At 38.5% G+C, this 16,851-nt stretch overlaps 1 protein-coding gene across 10 annotated transcripts in view; it reads right to left on the bottom strand.

Annotated features, from left to right (window-relative positions):
• The window catches only part of WDFY4 (WDFY family member 4), a 320,292-nt gene that overhangs the window by 109,288 nt on the left and 194,153 nt on the right, over window positions 1-16,851 (bottom strand). For 9 of the 10 annotated variants that reach the window (XM_073241220.1, XM_073241219.1, XM_073241221.1 and 6 more), the window contains 4 exons: window positions 9,935-10,012; window positions 3,647-3,853; window positions 2,266-2,317; window positions 426-589 (listed from right to left, as the gene is read on the bottom strand). In XM_073241220.1, coding sequence (XP_073097321.1) covers window positions 426-589; window positions 2,266-2,317; window positions 3,647-3,853; window positions 9,935-10,012 — 501 coding nt within the window. The remainder of the gene's footprint in view (window positions 1-425; window positions 590-2,265; window positions 2,318-3,646; window positions 3,854-9,934; window positions 10,013-16,851) is intronic. The other variant, XR_012133296.1, reaches the window with a different exon arrangement.

The following is a 16,851-nucleotide window of genomic DNA, read 5'->3' on the forward strand; positions in this document are numbered from 1 at the left end:
TCCAAGGCATGTCCTTCATCTTCCCCACCATACATCTGCCCAGGGACCCTCAAGGTATGGAATGGATCCCTTCAAGATGATCAGGCTTCAGGCAAGGGGCCAAGATGCTAACTACAAGGTGGTCAAGAATTCTAAATTTGAAACTGGTCTTCCAGGTATTATAAAGGTCAGTGTAGGAAGTTAGAGCACATTTCATTGAACAGCTTATTAGCTTGACTTATATCTTTTAAACATTTTCATGCAAGGCATGTGAGCTTGCATTTGTACGCTTGCTCTGAGCCCACAAATTTAGGAGTATGCATAATCTGTTTAGCTCATTGATTTTTTCATAGTGAAGGAAGATAATATCTCCCATGCGAGTGACGAAACTGTAGTTCTCTCCTGTCTGAAAATCTTTAAAGAATGATTGCAATGAGCTGTGTTACCTTTTCATGATCAACAAACTCCTGCAAAATCACTTGTCTTTCCCGACACAGTTCCAAGAAATCTTCGGAGTGCAGACTCTCATGTAAAGCAGGGAAGAAGGTCAGCTGGGTGCAGTCCACCCCCACCTCATTTGTCTTGCTCTCATCCTTTGATGTCAGCTCATCTGCAGCAGCATAAAGGGACACCCATCATTGGCATGAGCCACCTGACATCAGGAGGGATGGTGAACGGCCTGGCCTGAGTCACCCAGGGGGACTGCAAGGTTTCAGAGCAGGCAGGAATTGTGTGGCCTCAGTGTGACCCTCACTGTTTCTGAAAGTGATCACCACCCCTCTGATCCTCTGGTGACCCTTTTAGGCTGTTTCATTCAGGAAAGTGTGCCCAGGCCTGGCTGTCCTGCAGCTCTCTAGTGACCACAGTGAGACATCTCAGAATTCACCCTCATACATCAGCAAATCAGTTCCCTAGAGGGTCATCCAGAATTTGCTTTTTCTGATCTTTGTTCACTCCTTTAAAAGAGTAGGAGCTTTTCTAATTATGGGTGGTGTTTTTTTTTACTATCCTCTTATCGTAAAAATAAAAGAAAACAACTTGGAAAACCCATGACACTGTGTGAGATAAAACAAGTATCACCGGTGACCCAAGGCACTGGCAGTGATACCAGCTCCCGTTAGGAAGCACTTCCTCTGGATGTGTTTGATGATGTTGTTTCCTATAGTCCTATCTAGGTTAGACAGTTGATCTCATCCTCACTTCACAAATGGCAAAACTGAAAGAACCTAATTACTTTGCTGAAAGTCACATGGCTACTGAGAACTAGAAGCAGAATCTGAACCAAGTGCCTTTGAGTCCAGAGTCTGATCTGTTAAGCTCTGGGCTGTTTGTCCTCACTGTTCAGTTTGGTTTATTTAGTTCTGTATCTTATCTTGAGAAAGTGAGAGAGAGACAGAGAGACAGAGAGACAAGACCATCCTGCTGTCACAGCCCAGGATCCTCACGTCTGCACTTTGTTACTGTAGACTGGCAAAATAGCAAATTAATTCAAAACTAGGTCCCGAGTTGCTAAATGAGACAAATTTGGTCAGCACAAAGATGCTGTCATGTGATTAAGGATATCACACTGGTTGCAGCCTAGGAGACAATGAAACTCAGACAGGGAACATCTGAAGCAAAAAGGCAGAGTCTGGTAGAAATGTACAAAATCAGAAATAGTAAGTGTGTGTCTTTGTGTGCATTTGCGTGTTCATTTGGATGTATTCATGCCAAAATGACCTCTGAAAATAACCTAGGATATTCAGCAAATCAACTCACCCAAGTTCCTCCATGAGAATCATACGAAGAATAAGCATAGACATAAAAAAGGATTCAAAGTATTTTTTTTAGTATGGGAAATAATAATAACTATTGTATCCATCATTTTCATAATGAGAGAGTTTAGTGTAGAAAAGTATTAAATATCTATTCTATCCATTTTATTTTCCTCTTGTGTGTTTTATTTTCCTTCTGTGTGTTTTGTGCCACAAGCTGAGAATGTGTCTGCTGTGTTTGGGGGCACTTTTAAGGTTTTCCTGATACAGCAAATTGACAAGATACTTCCCCTGAACTATTATTGTTGCAACCATAATATAAAAATTTTCCTCCGATCAAGTGTCTAGGTATGGAAGTTTCCTCTTCTCTCTGGAGAGCACAGTAATGAACAGTCTTAGCACTGTCTATCTAGACTTGCAACATTTTCTTCCTCAAAAAATATTAATTTTGTATCTTTAAGAATATATTAAATAAAGCCAAGAATCGGTTTAATTATTAAATGAAAAACAGATAAGCTGATAAACTGAATACCTTGGTTTTCAGCATCTGTTTGAGAAACATCACCATTTCTGTGTTGACTTTCCTGAAATGAAACCAGAGAAAAGAGAAATTAAATCCTGGCTATTACTTCCACAGATTTACAAATAGACACACTTTGATCCCTTCAAATCATGGATATACTCAAGTATCAGAAGGAAGGGGAGAGAAATACTAAGTCCTAAAGGACCACAATAAAATGCAAGTATCAATGTTCTTGAGTCAAAGGGGAAAAAACCCACAATCTTCCATTAAGTAGATTTACAGTAATTACCAAAGATGATGCCAAAAGGGATTACATAGCATCCTGGATGTCTGTGGCATGGGCCAACCCAGAGAGAAGACCAGAAACATGGTCTGGAGATGGACCCAAAGACCAGGTTTCACAGCCAAATCTTTGCCACTAGCAAAGCGGGCAGGCTACTTATTTTTCCTGTCTCTAATACAGAAAGGTATTGAGGGAAAAACAGGATATGCCACTGGATATTTATTGATAATATATTAAAAATTCAAGTGTTTGCTGAATAAATGACATGTAATTTTTTCATTAGGTTTTATAAAGTATTTAACATGGACAAAAGATTCTGAGGTTACTGATGAAAGACTAAACCCGCCATTGTAACTTGAGAGGAACATGGAAGGAAATGTCTTGCGTTCCAGTGTTTGGAAGGCTGCCTTTCAGAATATCTTAAATCAGGATTGTTTCATGAGGATATGAAAGACTACTAACAGATTTTTCTATATCGACTCCCAATCCAGCTGGTTCCCCATGCCTTTAAAAGGCAAAAATGTGAGTTTGACAACCCAGAGTTCAAGCTTCATTGCGGCAAACTCCCAGGGACTTCCCAGATTCTGTTGCTTGGACTAAGTGGGTCACTGGATCGAATTTGCAGTAATAGCTGAGTTCAAGATATTTCCTTCGTAAAGCTGGTTACAGGATTTGCTTGGATGGTAATGTGTACAGAGGTGCTGGTTAAGACTATTCCGTGACAAATACCTGGGTGCAAACAGACAATGGCCATCACGTGGCTCTTTCCAAACACTGGACTTCTGTGCATGTCAGTGTGGTACTGGGTCTGTGGTGTAGATATGAACCACTCGCTTTTCATTTGCTCACTCATTTATTCATTCATTAAGGCTGTAGTTATAGTAGCCCTTCTATGTATGTGGGAGGGGCAGTGATTCTTCTTTTCTGTTAAATGGCATCAAGAATAAATTACAGCTCTCCCACACTTAACCACACACATTCTCTCTGCTACCTGCTCAGGCTACAGCACACCTGGTGAAAGCAGCATGAGATGGAAAAACTATGGCGACACTTCCCTACATACTCCTTGTCTCAAAGCACCACTGTCCCACTGCATCTAACTCTTACCTTGACCCTTCCTGGACTCAGGGCCTCCAGTGGAGACAAGCGTCTGATGCGCTTCCTCATGCGAGCGGGTCCTTCTCTCCAGTCCAGTTCCCACTGGGAGCAGGGTGTGACTTCTGCTGGCTGGCCCCACAAGCCCAGCTCCCCGAAAAGCTCCTCCTGGATCCTAGCCCAGGCGTTGGCAGCCTTGATGTTGCCACATCTCCGCCTCTGGAGATCAGAAGCACAGTGTCACCCCTAGACACATTTCCTCATGGGCCTGGGCCCAAACCTCTTGGGTGGACAGACCAAGACACCCCCATAATTGTTTGAGAAAAGTAACTCCCTATATAGGCAGCTCAAGCATCCTCAGGGTGAGTGTATACTCTCTGGAGCCAGGACCAGGCCAGGGGAAGAAATTGGGTCCTCACCTTTGAGACCACTTAATCCAGGTTGGGGGAGGAGAAAACCATTGCCTTTGGGCCTTCAGAGCTGCATGACTGCTGGGTGCTGCCCTGAGAGCAACAGATCCCAAAGGTCCTGACACTATTGTCAGGGGTCATTGGACAGCTATTTTATAAATTGGACACAGACTCTCACCAGAACCCCCACCCTTCAAATGCGATTCTGACAATATTCCTTCCAGTGTCTGGAGTGGAGGTGTGGGAATTAGCAGACATGCCCACAATAACGGCAGAGTTGAGCAAGTCACTCCTGTCTCTAGACCGCAGACTCCAAATGTTAAATGAGAGGTTTAGACTAGATCATGTTGAAGGGTCTTTCAAATCCTAATATCATAGGATTCTAGAATATTCATAGAAGCTAAAACCTGTGATACCAATGAAAATAATCTCATGTAATATCTATGAAATCCTCATAGTTTGCATAGGTGGCACTTGAGTGTTAACACCTGCTAAAGTATAATACAAACTTTTTATAAAATATGTCGACACCCTTAAAACTGCTTTTGTTTCAGACATCATCTGTCAAGGAAACATTTCAGTTCAGCTTGGAATGCAGAATCAACTTTGCCTGCAGAGTGAAGCTTTGCAATTATTCAACTATTTGATGGTATTTGCCCTAAATTTTAATTTTTCTGAAAACTGAGAGGTGAAAGTATTAATGACAATAAGCACAGATCTTAACATAAAGAAAAAAGTAACTTATTTTCATGCATCAGGCTGAGCCCCTCACCCGCTGTGTCTCGTTTCCTCTACCCAGTGAAACTTGGCATTTGTAAATAATTTCCATCATCCTCATGAAGAAACCAATTTTAGGAGAGAAGAAGTAGCTTCTCTGAGGACCACCTGGTCACCAAGGCGAGATTTAAACCCAGCTGTCTGCTCTCACAGCCTTCGCTGAAACCTGCATGCTGGATCCCTTTCCTGGGGGCCTTCTATCATGGTATCAACTCATGACTTCTGCCACTATTACTTCAAAGACTGGCAGACTTAGATCTAGGCTCCGCAGATCTGGACCATTTTGAATAGATAAATCATTTTCAGAACTTAAAAACTCCCATGAAAATATAGCAGATAATCCAGTGCTTAGCATGTCATCTTTGGTGTTGGTTGAAACTTGAGTTATCATCACATTTCTGCTATTCACAAGCAGTTTAAGCTGATGGAGCTTCAGCTTCCCCATCAGTCGAATTGGTTAAGATTATAACAATAATAAAACCATGGGTTTATGTAAGGATTAAATGAGACAATATCTGCAAGAATTTTATATGGTTCCTTACCCAGCATAAGCAGTTAGTACGATTATTGTGAAAAAGCAAATCCTATTTCAAAACAAGATTATTTTGTTTCTCCATGGTTCTTAAATTCATATCTAAAACAGTTACAGCATTTTAAACAACAATCTAATTGGTTAATAAAGAACTCCAGGAAAATAATAACTGTCCAAAACATTTTTTTATAGGGATTTGGTTATGTGAAATGAACACTTGTTTGGGGAAAATATTTCAGCTCCCTGGAGATTTTGTAGTAGCACATGTCCATAGTAGCGCACTGAGCTTCACAGAGGTTAAACAATCCCAGGTTGTTGGGTTGTCCACCCTGGACTTCGAATTAGTCTTTTAGAGCACCCCCTCTACCCCAAGGCCCCACCTGTGTGACCTAGTGGCTCACAGCTGCCTGAGTCTTCATCATGTTGGGTATCTGCAGCCACACAGGTGTGTGCCAGCTGGTCAGATCCCTCAGAGATGAATGACTGGGTAGTCCATGATGCAAAGCTACAAAGTTTTCCCAGGACAGAGGATATGAGATGACTGACAACAGGAGCTCTGAGTTCTGGAACCTGCAAAGTGCTCTGCACATTGTGTTTCTGCACAAAGTAAGGACCTTGTTCAAACCAAAGCTCAAGTGGGCCAAATGCCATACCAGACACTCAGAGGCAGAGATTCTGGTATGTTAAAGGCAGCTATGATTTTTGGATAACAGAAACTCTTAGGTAGGATGACTGAGGTATTCCTCTGGGCAACCAGCTATTCCCTAATTTCAAGCTTTTTTGGTGGGGCTGACTCTGCCCTGGCTTCAAGGTTGAGTGTCACCCAAGACTGACTAATCTGAGGGGCAGAGAGGGGTTATAGGATAGGCTAGTGAGTATCATTCCCTGGTATTGAGAATGATGCTCTCGGGAGCTCATACAGTGGAGACAGTACAGAGAGGTGGGTTTCTGGGTATACATTCAAGGCCACCTACTTCCAAACCAAAGCACCTTCATATGCATCAGGGGATGTGCCCCATAGGGATGATACAGCCTCAAGCATGCAGCTTGGAAATGAAAAATTTTCTCTACAAGTTAGGAAATGGTTCCCCATCCTTTATGTGAACCCTGTCTAGTTCTACAATGCACCTGGAGAGCAGAACGTGAGTTTACTTCAGATTCATATGCTTTCTCATCCAAATGCTCTGGTGCATCAAACATATTAATAATCTCATACATGTGTGTATGTATATTTATGTGAACATGTGTGTGTGAGCGAGGGAAAGAGAAGAGAGAAGAGACAGATTCTTAAGAGCAGAGTTTGAATATGTGGATTAAGCTCTTGAAGCCTACACTTCCCCTGGATTTTTCAGTAACACAAAATATTTCATTTGTTGCCTAAGCCAGTTTGAGTTGCATTTCTGATACTTGGCATCTGAAAGAGCTGTGACAAAATCTTAATTGGGTGCATAGAGACTGAGCAAGAAATGGCAACAGCCTATTGGCTCCTAAAGAGCCCAAAAGAAAGTGCAACAGAGCAGTGCTCCTCTTACTAAAAGAAAGGCCATTTCTGGGGTGGCAGCATCTTGAAAAGAGCTTTAACCAACAAAGGCTGTAAAAAAAAATAGCATAGACAGAATATGATGTTTCTGTAGATTATGTGAGGACTCAATATCAGAACAGGATGGTCTGGGGATATAACAGAGTGGGATCAGAGCAACTGGACCACAAAGAAGAGGACAAATATAGTTTGGAAAAGGCAAACGGGAAGGTGGACAGGGTAGAGCAGCAACTGTTTTTGCCTCTGGAGTGATGAGAAATTTGGGAGACTGAATATTAGAATTGCCCAATTTGCTGGTGATAGAATGATGGGACATGATAATGTGTGGGTTAACTTCCAGGGCACTGGGTAATGTTATCTTTTCATGCTGTGGGCTCCTGCCATCTCCAGTGACTTCGTAGTTGTGGGCAAAATGCCAAGTTAGAGAAATCTTACACAACCGATTACCAAGAGCCCTGTGGGCCAGGACTCCTGAATCTCATTGTTGCCACCCTCTTGGGTAGACCTCTTTGAGTGCACCTGGGGCAAGCTGTCCTTGAAGAACATGGCAGGTTTCAGAAGCCTAATTTCTTTCCAGAATTTGAGCTTGACTTTAGAAAAGAGGTGGAGCAGGGCCTGCACTGGCAAAGTTCAAAAACTTTAAAAAAGGAGGGTACATGCTCCAGAACCATTTGGTGATTACCTCTGCATTCCTTTAAACTTTGAAATAATCTGTCTTAAATGTTTAAACACTCGGAAAGTATCCTTATGAATTAGCCTTAAAGTGCTGATTTTCTTGAAAATACCTCAATCAACAGTAAAACTGTACAACTTTCTCAAGTACTGTCTGAACTCTCATCAGGCCCACTGCTGAAAAGGAGCCAGGCTGACATTCTGGAGGCTGGATCCATTCCCTCTAGGCTCAGAGCCTCTGCTGAGGTTCTATCCTTCCCATGTGAACTTTCAATCTTGCAGCAGAAACTCTTGAAATACCACAGAGCACATCTCTCCTGACCACAACCAAATTGTCCAGGCCCTCCCAACCAGAGGAAGAGAAATGGTCACACTCTTAACTGGATGCAGATTGGGGAGTTTAGATACATAACATCCACTACCTTGAAATATAACAAATGCAATGAGGATGGCCATAAGTGAAGGATGCAATCCTAAAAATTCATCTTAGTTTTCCCCCAGTAGCAATTGAGTTTATTAGGCATATTGCTAGTCTTGAAAGAAGTATGTGAATACAAGTGGTGGGGTGTGCAAGGACCTGTCCAAAGGGCACGTACAACACCCAATAAACCGGCAAAGCACCCACCCAGCTGTGCAGTGCAGTCAGCAACGTTGGGGGTAGATAGGTGCCCATAGTGACAGTTTCTTTGAACTCATTTCTCAATTCTCCAAACTGACAGTTTGTGAAAGAGTGGCCAGCTTGTGCAATTAGAGAAGCCAGACATGCCTGCTGATGGCTGTGCCAGTAGCATGTCCTACACCTCCCCAAACCTGTACCTTGTCTGATAATTGCCTCTGTCTTTACTCACAGGATAGCTCAGAGGCTGTGTTCCTAGACTAAGTGTTTCTGGGGTACAAGCTCCACAACCCAAGAATTTCTATTCCCAGCGACACATTATAGGCTCTCAAAGGAACTTATAAGGATGGAATTTAACCAGGTTGCTTGGCTTAAGTTGATCAGAGCCTATTTTATTTCCTCCATTTGGGCACCACTGTTTCCACCATTCTTTGACCCTTCCCCACACCCTAGTCTCACCCAATGGTTCTTTAACTCCACTGCTCCTCTCTTCCTAGTAGGACATCCTACTAAGAAGTATTTGCCTCATCATCTTCTTTGTGGAGACTTCTTTATTCTTAGGCCCTCTCTTGCATTTTAAGAACCTTCAAGGCAGAGCAGTGCTACTATAATCTCTGCCTTTCCTAGCCTAGCACAGGTGCTGGAACAGAGAAATTGTAAAGTAAGTAATATAATTAGTAAGGTTTTAATACTGTATATTGTGTTCTATTGTTAGCAAGCATTTTTTAAAGTTTTCATTAAAAACAGCAATTAAAGAGTAAATTCTTAGCCATTCCATAACCACTTAAGGGATAGCTATTCCCTGCCAGCCAGTATAGGTGCTCTATACTTGCTCTTTAATCTCACAGGTAGGCAGGATTATCCCATTTTGGAGATGAGGACCCTGAGGCTCATACACAGCCTAGGAAGTGAAAGACCTGAGATTCAAATAGAGTTCTCACAGCCATGACACCCAGTGCTCTTTACCTAGATGGTGCAGACATCACACCCGCAAAAGTGTTCTTAATATCTAAACCTGCCCTCATCGTGGCAACCACTGCATTTAGGATTAAAAAGCAAAATCCCCATCGTGGTAGCAAGCCCTGTCTGCTCAGGCCCTGCCTCACCTTTACCCTCACCCTTTCCAGCTCAGCTCATTCAGTCACTTCTTACAGTTAACGGATGACAAACAGCTGTCTCCTGACTAAGGCTCTTCATGCATACCTCCCCCACTCCCAGCCAAAAACACTTCCTCAGAATACTTTAACCCATATTCTTCCTTCTGCAGATCTCAACTTAAAGGTCACTGTGCTAGAGGGTGCCTCTGATCAGCCCAAATTAAATGTGTTCTCCATTATAACTTCTCCTTGTTTCTGTATTTTCCATGTCTATTGCTCATCACAAGTAATAAAGACCTACTTACTTGTGCAATTGTTGAATGTCTATCTCTCCTTTAGGTTCCCTCACTGAGAGTAAGGCACATGTCTGCTGTGTTGAAAATTGTGCCCCTAGCCAACAGCACAAGGTGATATACCTATTTACTAGTGCATGAATGAGTAATTGAGAGGTGGACACACTGTCTTTCTCCTCAGCTGCTGACAGTGTGTGTACAGATCCATCACACAGTTCACACAAGTGGGACTGAGTCACTGATGACCAATCATTGACTTAGCCAATCTAGAACTCCAGCTGGAGGCCATTCTGATTCTGTCACTTCAAATTCAAGGTAGATTCCAGTTCACTGTGTAGAGAAAGGAACTGTTTTGTTTCTTACTTGTATATGATCTTTGTATAAAGATGCATATAGTTCCTGTCCTCTTCTTCTGTAGTTCTCGATACATGACACAAAATTCTGAAAAAGAAAGAAAAAAGTCACAGCTTAATGATAATTGTGATTTTAGATAAGAACTTATATATTCTGACCAACTGCCAGGGAAATAGCAGCTACAGGATTTGTTGGTCAGATCACTCACAACCTCATGAATAAAGAAAGACTCCACCTATGCTTATACACTCACATACACACATAAGTGTTTTTAGGCTACTTCCCCTTCTGGCTATGATGAGCTAGCTCATAGCAGATCTATCTTCTAAGAATAATTAGAAAAGAGATTGAGTAATCTGCTTTAAGATAGCAAACAACTACTAAGAAAGCCAAGATGTAAGGAGCCGAGTTTGTAGAGAAAAAAAATCACTGAGATGTGCCCAGTATCTGTCCTTGTTGGTTATTTTTTTTCTTTACCCTAGAGCTATTTGCAAGTTTTCAGATAGCACAAGAGACTGAGAAGCTGAGAAGAAAGTGGTGGCTAAAAGGAGAAAAGCTTAACACAACTTTTGGCACTCTCGGGTGGCTAAAGAGACAAAAATTGGAGAGCGGCTCCATCACGGCATCCAGGACCTAATGGACCACGAGTCTGGCAATAGGAGAGTAAAGACAAATAAGCCCAGATTTCTGTACTGATGTTCCCCTTTAAGCTGCTGATTCATAAGCAGTATGGGGCTGCAAGGTAGAAAAGGTAGATTAAGCTTCCACCAGTCACAGTTTGTAGAAGCCAACAAGAGCTGGGTTTCAGTGGGGCTATCTTCTGGGCTGCACCACAGGATAAAGGTAGACTGGGAATAGACCAGGTCTTACAAAGCTGAAACTCAGCCTCAAAGTACATTACAGTGATCTTCTCTGACTCAAAGACGTGCCAGAAGACAAATAAAATTCTTTCTGGAGAAGCATCACGTCTTGTCAAGCCTCTAATTGAGAATTTTCATACAAAAAGCTTGGTAGTCAAGCAGAAAATACTAGACATACCCATAAAAAGGACCAATAGAAAAGTAGACAATAAAAACATACCCACATGTATCCAGATATTAGTTATCAGACATGGACCTTAAAATAATGAAAGTAGAATGCTCTAAAAAAATGTAATATGGAGAATATTGCAAAATGTGTGGAATCTATGAAAAATAACTAAATAAAAATTCTTAATCAATAAAATGAATTAATATTTCACCTCACACACTGAGATGCATTGCTAGCAGAACCATACTAAGCAAAATACTAAAGGAGCTTTTTGGTAGAAAGAAAAAATGATATGGTAGTATGAAACTTTGGAATGATTATGAAGCTATGGAAATGATAATTATGTTAGGATATCTAAATGAATATTGGCTGCTGGAAGATAGTAACTATAGCCATGTAAGGGTTTTGAAAAAAATAAAGCATTAAAATATGTGAAAAAATAGCAGAAGATGGATGGGGTAAATGAAATAAAGTACACCAAGTCTCTTTAATTAAAAATTTAGAAAAAGGGATCGACTTACATTAAAATCTAATAAAATAAGTGTGCATGTTGTAATTTCTAGAGCAACCAACTAAAAACATTATAAAAGAATCTGTAACTTTCAGCTAATAGAAGGGAAGCAGACTAATTTAAAATAGTTGCTAATATGTTGAAGGAAGAAAAAAAGGAACAAATAACAGATATTACAAACAGAAAATGAACATCAAGATGGTTTTAAATTAAAAATATTAATTACATTAAATGTAAATGGACTGAATGCTCTAAATACAAAATAAGCAGAATCAGAATGGGATCATAAAGCAAAACTTAAGTAAATGCTGCTTAAAAGAGACACCCCTTGAAAATAAGGACAGAGAAGTTGGAGATAAACGTTTGGAAAAAGATAAACTGTACAAACACTAACTAAAATAAATCTGGTGAAGGCATACAACTGTCTCATGAAGTAGCCTTAAGGTAAGAATTATTACTACATAAAGAAGGATGTGCCAAAAGGATAAAAGGGTCAGTACACAGGGAAAGTGTAAGTTCTAAATGTGAAACATGAAATAATAGCTTCAAAATATATAATACATAAAATGACAGAACTAAAATGAGAAACAAGCAAATCTACAATCATAGAGGAAGGTGTTAACTCATCTCTCAATAACTAATAGAATAAGCTGACAAGAAAGAGATACAGAAAATTTGAAGAATAGAGAAACTTGATCTAATTAAATGTTTAAAAAATGCAGAATACACAAATAGAACCACTACTAAAATCTACCACATGACGGAACATGAAGCAAATGTAAAATAATTTCAAATGGCTGAAGTTATACAGATTATATTTTTCTGAACCTCATGGAATTCAGCTACAAGAAAATATCAAAAAGAAAATCCTGAGATATTTAGAAATTAAAAAATAATATTCTAAGTAGCCCATAGGTTAAATAGAAATCAAAAGGGAAATTGTTAGGCTGGAGGAAGGAAAAACAAGGACATGCAAACAGAACAGAGATATCATGAAAGGAGAACAGACCAGACCGCAAGGTCCGTGCCTTATATGGAAAGGGGACAGCTCTTCCTGAATTCCATCCTTCTGATGTGCCAACTAAGACCCGGATGTCACCCTCCTCCCTCTTGAAAGGAAAAAAGTTTCTAGTTGTCTATTATGTCACCTTTAGCCAATCATACCTCTCCACACCCCCTAGGATAGCTTGCTCACTCCTCCCCCTCCTAACCCCTTATAAACCCCCACCTCCCTGACAGGGTGTGACCTCTCAGGCCTGTAATACTCAGGCCACATCACCCGGGAACTGGCTTCAAATAAACTGCCTGGCCCTTTGTTGCCCCTCATCGCCTGCTTATTTCAGCTAGAATTTATCTTACAGAAATTAGAAAATATTTTAGACTAAATGAAAATGATGAAAACACACTTGATAGAAGTAAAACTTCTTGTGGGAATATATGTAAATCATGAATGGTATTTATTAGAAAAAAATAAGCCTAGAAATTAATCATATAAATCAAGAAATTTGGAAAACAATTTGAGACCAGGAAAATACATTTAAAATGCTCCAGAAAGTGTGATTAAAAAATAAAGAAAGCAGACAAACTTACCAGGGACAGGAGAGATGAAAGGAGATATCATTCCAGATCCCACAAACATTTAAAAACTCATATTGAGACAGGGACTGTTGGTGTAGTCAGAGTAGAGTGAGGGCCTCAGGAAAAAGCAAGGCAGAATATTTGCAGAGAAATGTAACTACATGCAAGGAAACCCCCTACTAAAACTCTGTGTTAAACGTTCAGCTCCAGAGTCATTCTTCAGTGAGATCAGTTGGTATACCCTCAGATAAAGAAGAGTAGCACATGTTTATTTTATACTAATCATTTATAATCATGTGCAAGATTCACTTTAACATGCTAAAAGGCCCAGGCCTATGTGCTGTCTTTCCTCCTTCAGATCTAATGAGGTGATTTTGCAAACTGGGCAAACTAATTTAGCCTGCAAGCCCAGCCATAACATAGTAAAAGGCAGGAAGGATTCCACCTTAAAGATAAGATTGCACTTAACTTACTCTTTAGCAAACAATACCTCACCTCAGCCCACCTTGGGGTCAGGCTGAGCAGGTGGCCTTGTTTCATATGCCCCCAGACCAAGATGCTGGTATCTCAAGGAGAAATCAACAGAGCAGAGGTTACTTGTAAATATCCTAGGACCACTTAGTAAGTCCACACTTCTAAGCTTTTTTTCATGTTCTCAAAAAATTCTCATCTGCCTATAAAACCCCTAGACAAACGCACCGACCCGGACTCTCTTGTCCCCTCCTGGTGTGAGCCAGGAGCTCTGTCCTTTCACGTTATTTCTAAATAAAAGCTTGTCCCTTGCTCTCTTACCTTGAGTGTTTGTGAAGCTCAATTCTTTGGCTTCGTGAACAAGAACTCCGACATCAATATGAATAATGTTATGCTTACACTTTATGAAACTTGGATGAGCTAACACATCTCCAGGAATACACAACTTACCAAAACTGATACAAGAAGAAAGAGAAAATATGAATTGTCCACTGCCTATTATAGAAACTAAATCCATAAATAAAATTCTTCCCTCAAAGAAAATTTCAGGCCTGAGCATAAATGGGCACTGGTGGATAGAGAAAAAAACTTGGGAAAATAAAACCCAAATGGAATCAACAATACATAAAAGCATTATGTATCATCACAAAATTGGGTTCCTTCCAAGAATATAAATTTGCATTAACATTGAAAACCATTCATTGTGATTCACCACATTTATGAATTAAGGGAGAAACATCAAATGATCCTCTCAAAAGATGTAGAAAAAGCATTTCATAAGTGCAATAACCATTAAGAATAAAAAGACTTAACAAATTAGGAAGGGAAGATAACTTCCTTATCTGATAAAGGATAGCTACAGCAAATCTGAAGCAGATACTATTAGTTTTGCTCTAAAATCAGAAATGAGCCATGAATGTCTACTATCACCATTTCTTGTCAACATTTTAATGAGTATTAACAAGTGGAATGGAACAAAGAAAAGAAATAAAAGGTATTAGTTTTGAAAAGGAAGAAATAAAACTAAAATTTCAGAACAACTAAAAAGGAATAAAAGGTATTAGTTGTGAAAAGGAAGAAATAAAACTAAAATTACAATAAACTATTCTATATATTAAAAATGCAAAGATATCCATAGATAAAATATTATAATTAAAAAGAAAAGTTAGGCAAGGCCCATGAATACAAAACCTAACTATATGCATATATGCTAACAACAATTTTTTTTAAACACAAAAATTTTTAATTATGTACTAATTGCTTTAGAATTAAACAGTATCAGATACTTAGAAATAATTTAATGAAAGATGTTCAAAGATCCCTCAAAGAAAACCATAAAACACAGTTGAGAAAAGTTAAAGACATAGTAAATAGAGGGATACACCATTTTCAAGGTTTGAAAGACTCTTGAAGCTGTGACTTCTCCCAAATTGATTCAATACAATGTCAGGTGAAATCCCATCAAAATTCTTTTTTTTTAATGAAATAGAGTAAAAATTCTAAAATACACATGAAGATGTAATGAGCTAAAAATACTCAAGGCAATTTTGAAGAACAGAATTGAGTGTCTTACATGATCAGATATCAATTGTTATCATTAAACTATAATTATCAAGTACCATAGTGATGTAATAAAAAGACAAAAATAACAATGGAACAGAACAAAAGATCCAAAACCCAACACCAATTAATATGATCACTTGATTAATGACAAAGGTGACACTACAGTAGAGAAATGGTATTTTCAATTAATGGTACTGGGTCAATTTGATATTCACATTAGAATGCAATGAAACATGACCACTACCTCAATTCATGCACAAAAAGCATTCACGGTAGGAGCAAAGCTAAGGAAATAGCTCCAGATGTAACTCACATCTATAAGAACAAATAAAGAGAAGCAAAAATGGTAAGTTACATAAAAAACTATAAATATATAATTGTTCTTTTTCTTCTCTCAGCTTATTGAAAATACTTAAAATTACCTAAAGGAATAATCATAAAAATGTATTGTTGGGTTTCTAATATTTGTAGATGTAATATGTATAACAATAATACAATTAAAAGGCAGAAATGGATTAAAGCTATATAGGATTAACATTTCTCTTTTTCACTGGAATTAAGTCAGTACAAATCTAAAGCTGATTCTGATGAGTTAAGATGTAGATGGTAAGTTCAGAGAAACCACTAAGGAATAACTAAAAAAAAAATAGTGAAAAAAAAGCATTAAAGAAATGCTACATTATAAATATATTCAGTCATAACAGAAACAATTTATGTTGTTAGCATATAAAAATACAGTTAGGTTTTTGTATTTATAGACCTTGTTGAAGTTTTATCTTAATTATAATAGTTTATCTATGGATATGTTTTCATTTTTAATGTACAGAATGGGGTTTATTGTGAGTAATTTTAGTTTTATTTCTTCATTTTCAAACTTTATGCCTTTTATTTCTTTTCCCTATTCTATTGCAAGGTATACTGCATTATAATACATTCAATTAATGCAAAACAAAGCAGTAAAAGAGGAATAAGAGAAACAAAAAAGGCATGAGATCCAGAAAACAAAGTGTAAAATGACAGACATAAACCCAACTATGTCAATAATATAAAATATAGATGGACTAAACAATCCAATCAAAAGGCCAAGATTGTCAGATTGGACAAAAATTAAATAAGATCCAGCTATATGCTGTCTAGAGGAGACACTTTTTAGATTCAAAGTTACAAATTGAAAGTAAAGTTTGGAAGAGATATATATATATATCATGCAAACATGACTACAAGAAAGCTGAAATGGAAAACAAAAGACTTTAAACAAAATAACGTAACTAGAGATAAAGAGGGATATTTTATAATGAAAAAGGGTGACTATCACAAACACATGAAATTATAAATATAATTAATAACAGAACATCAAAATATATGAAGCAAAAGAAAGAAAAATGGAGAAATAAACAATTCAGTAACAATTGGAAACTTTAATACCTCATTTTCAATAATTAATAGAACAACATGGCAGAAGATCATCAAGGGAATAGAAGACTTGAATAACCCTATGAACTATTAGACATAGTAGACATCTATAGAACACTTCATCCAAAGACAGCAAAATATACATTCTTCACAAGTATACATGGACCATTCCCCAGGATAGACCATATGGTAGGCCATAAAAAGAACCTAATTAAATTTAAAAGGATATAATATAAAGTTTATTCTCTGACCACAATGAAATGAAATTTGAAATCAATTAACAGAAATAAATTTTGTAAACTCAAAAATAAGTATAAATTAAGCCACACACTCCTAAACAAGCAGGGGGTTAAAGAAGTAT

Source organism: Manis javanica, chromosome 7, assembly GCF_040802235.1.
Source record: "Manis javanica isolate MJ-LG chromosome 7, MJ_LKY, whole genome shotgun sequence".
Lineage (NCBI taxonomy): Eukaryota > Metazoa > Chordata > Mammalia > Pholidota > Manidae > Manis > Manis javanica.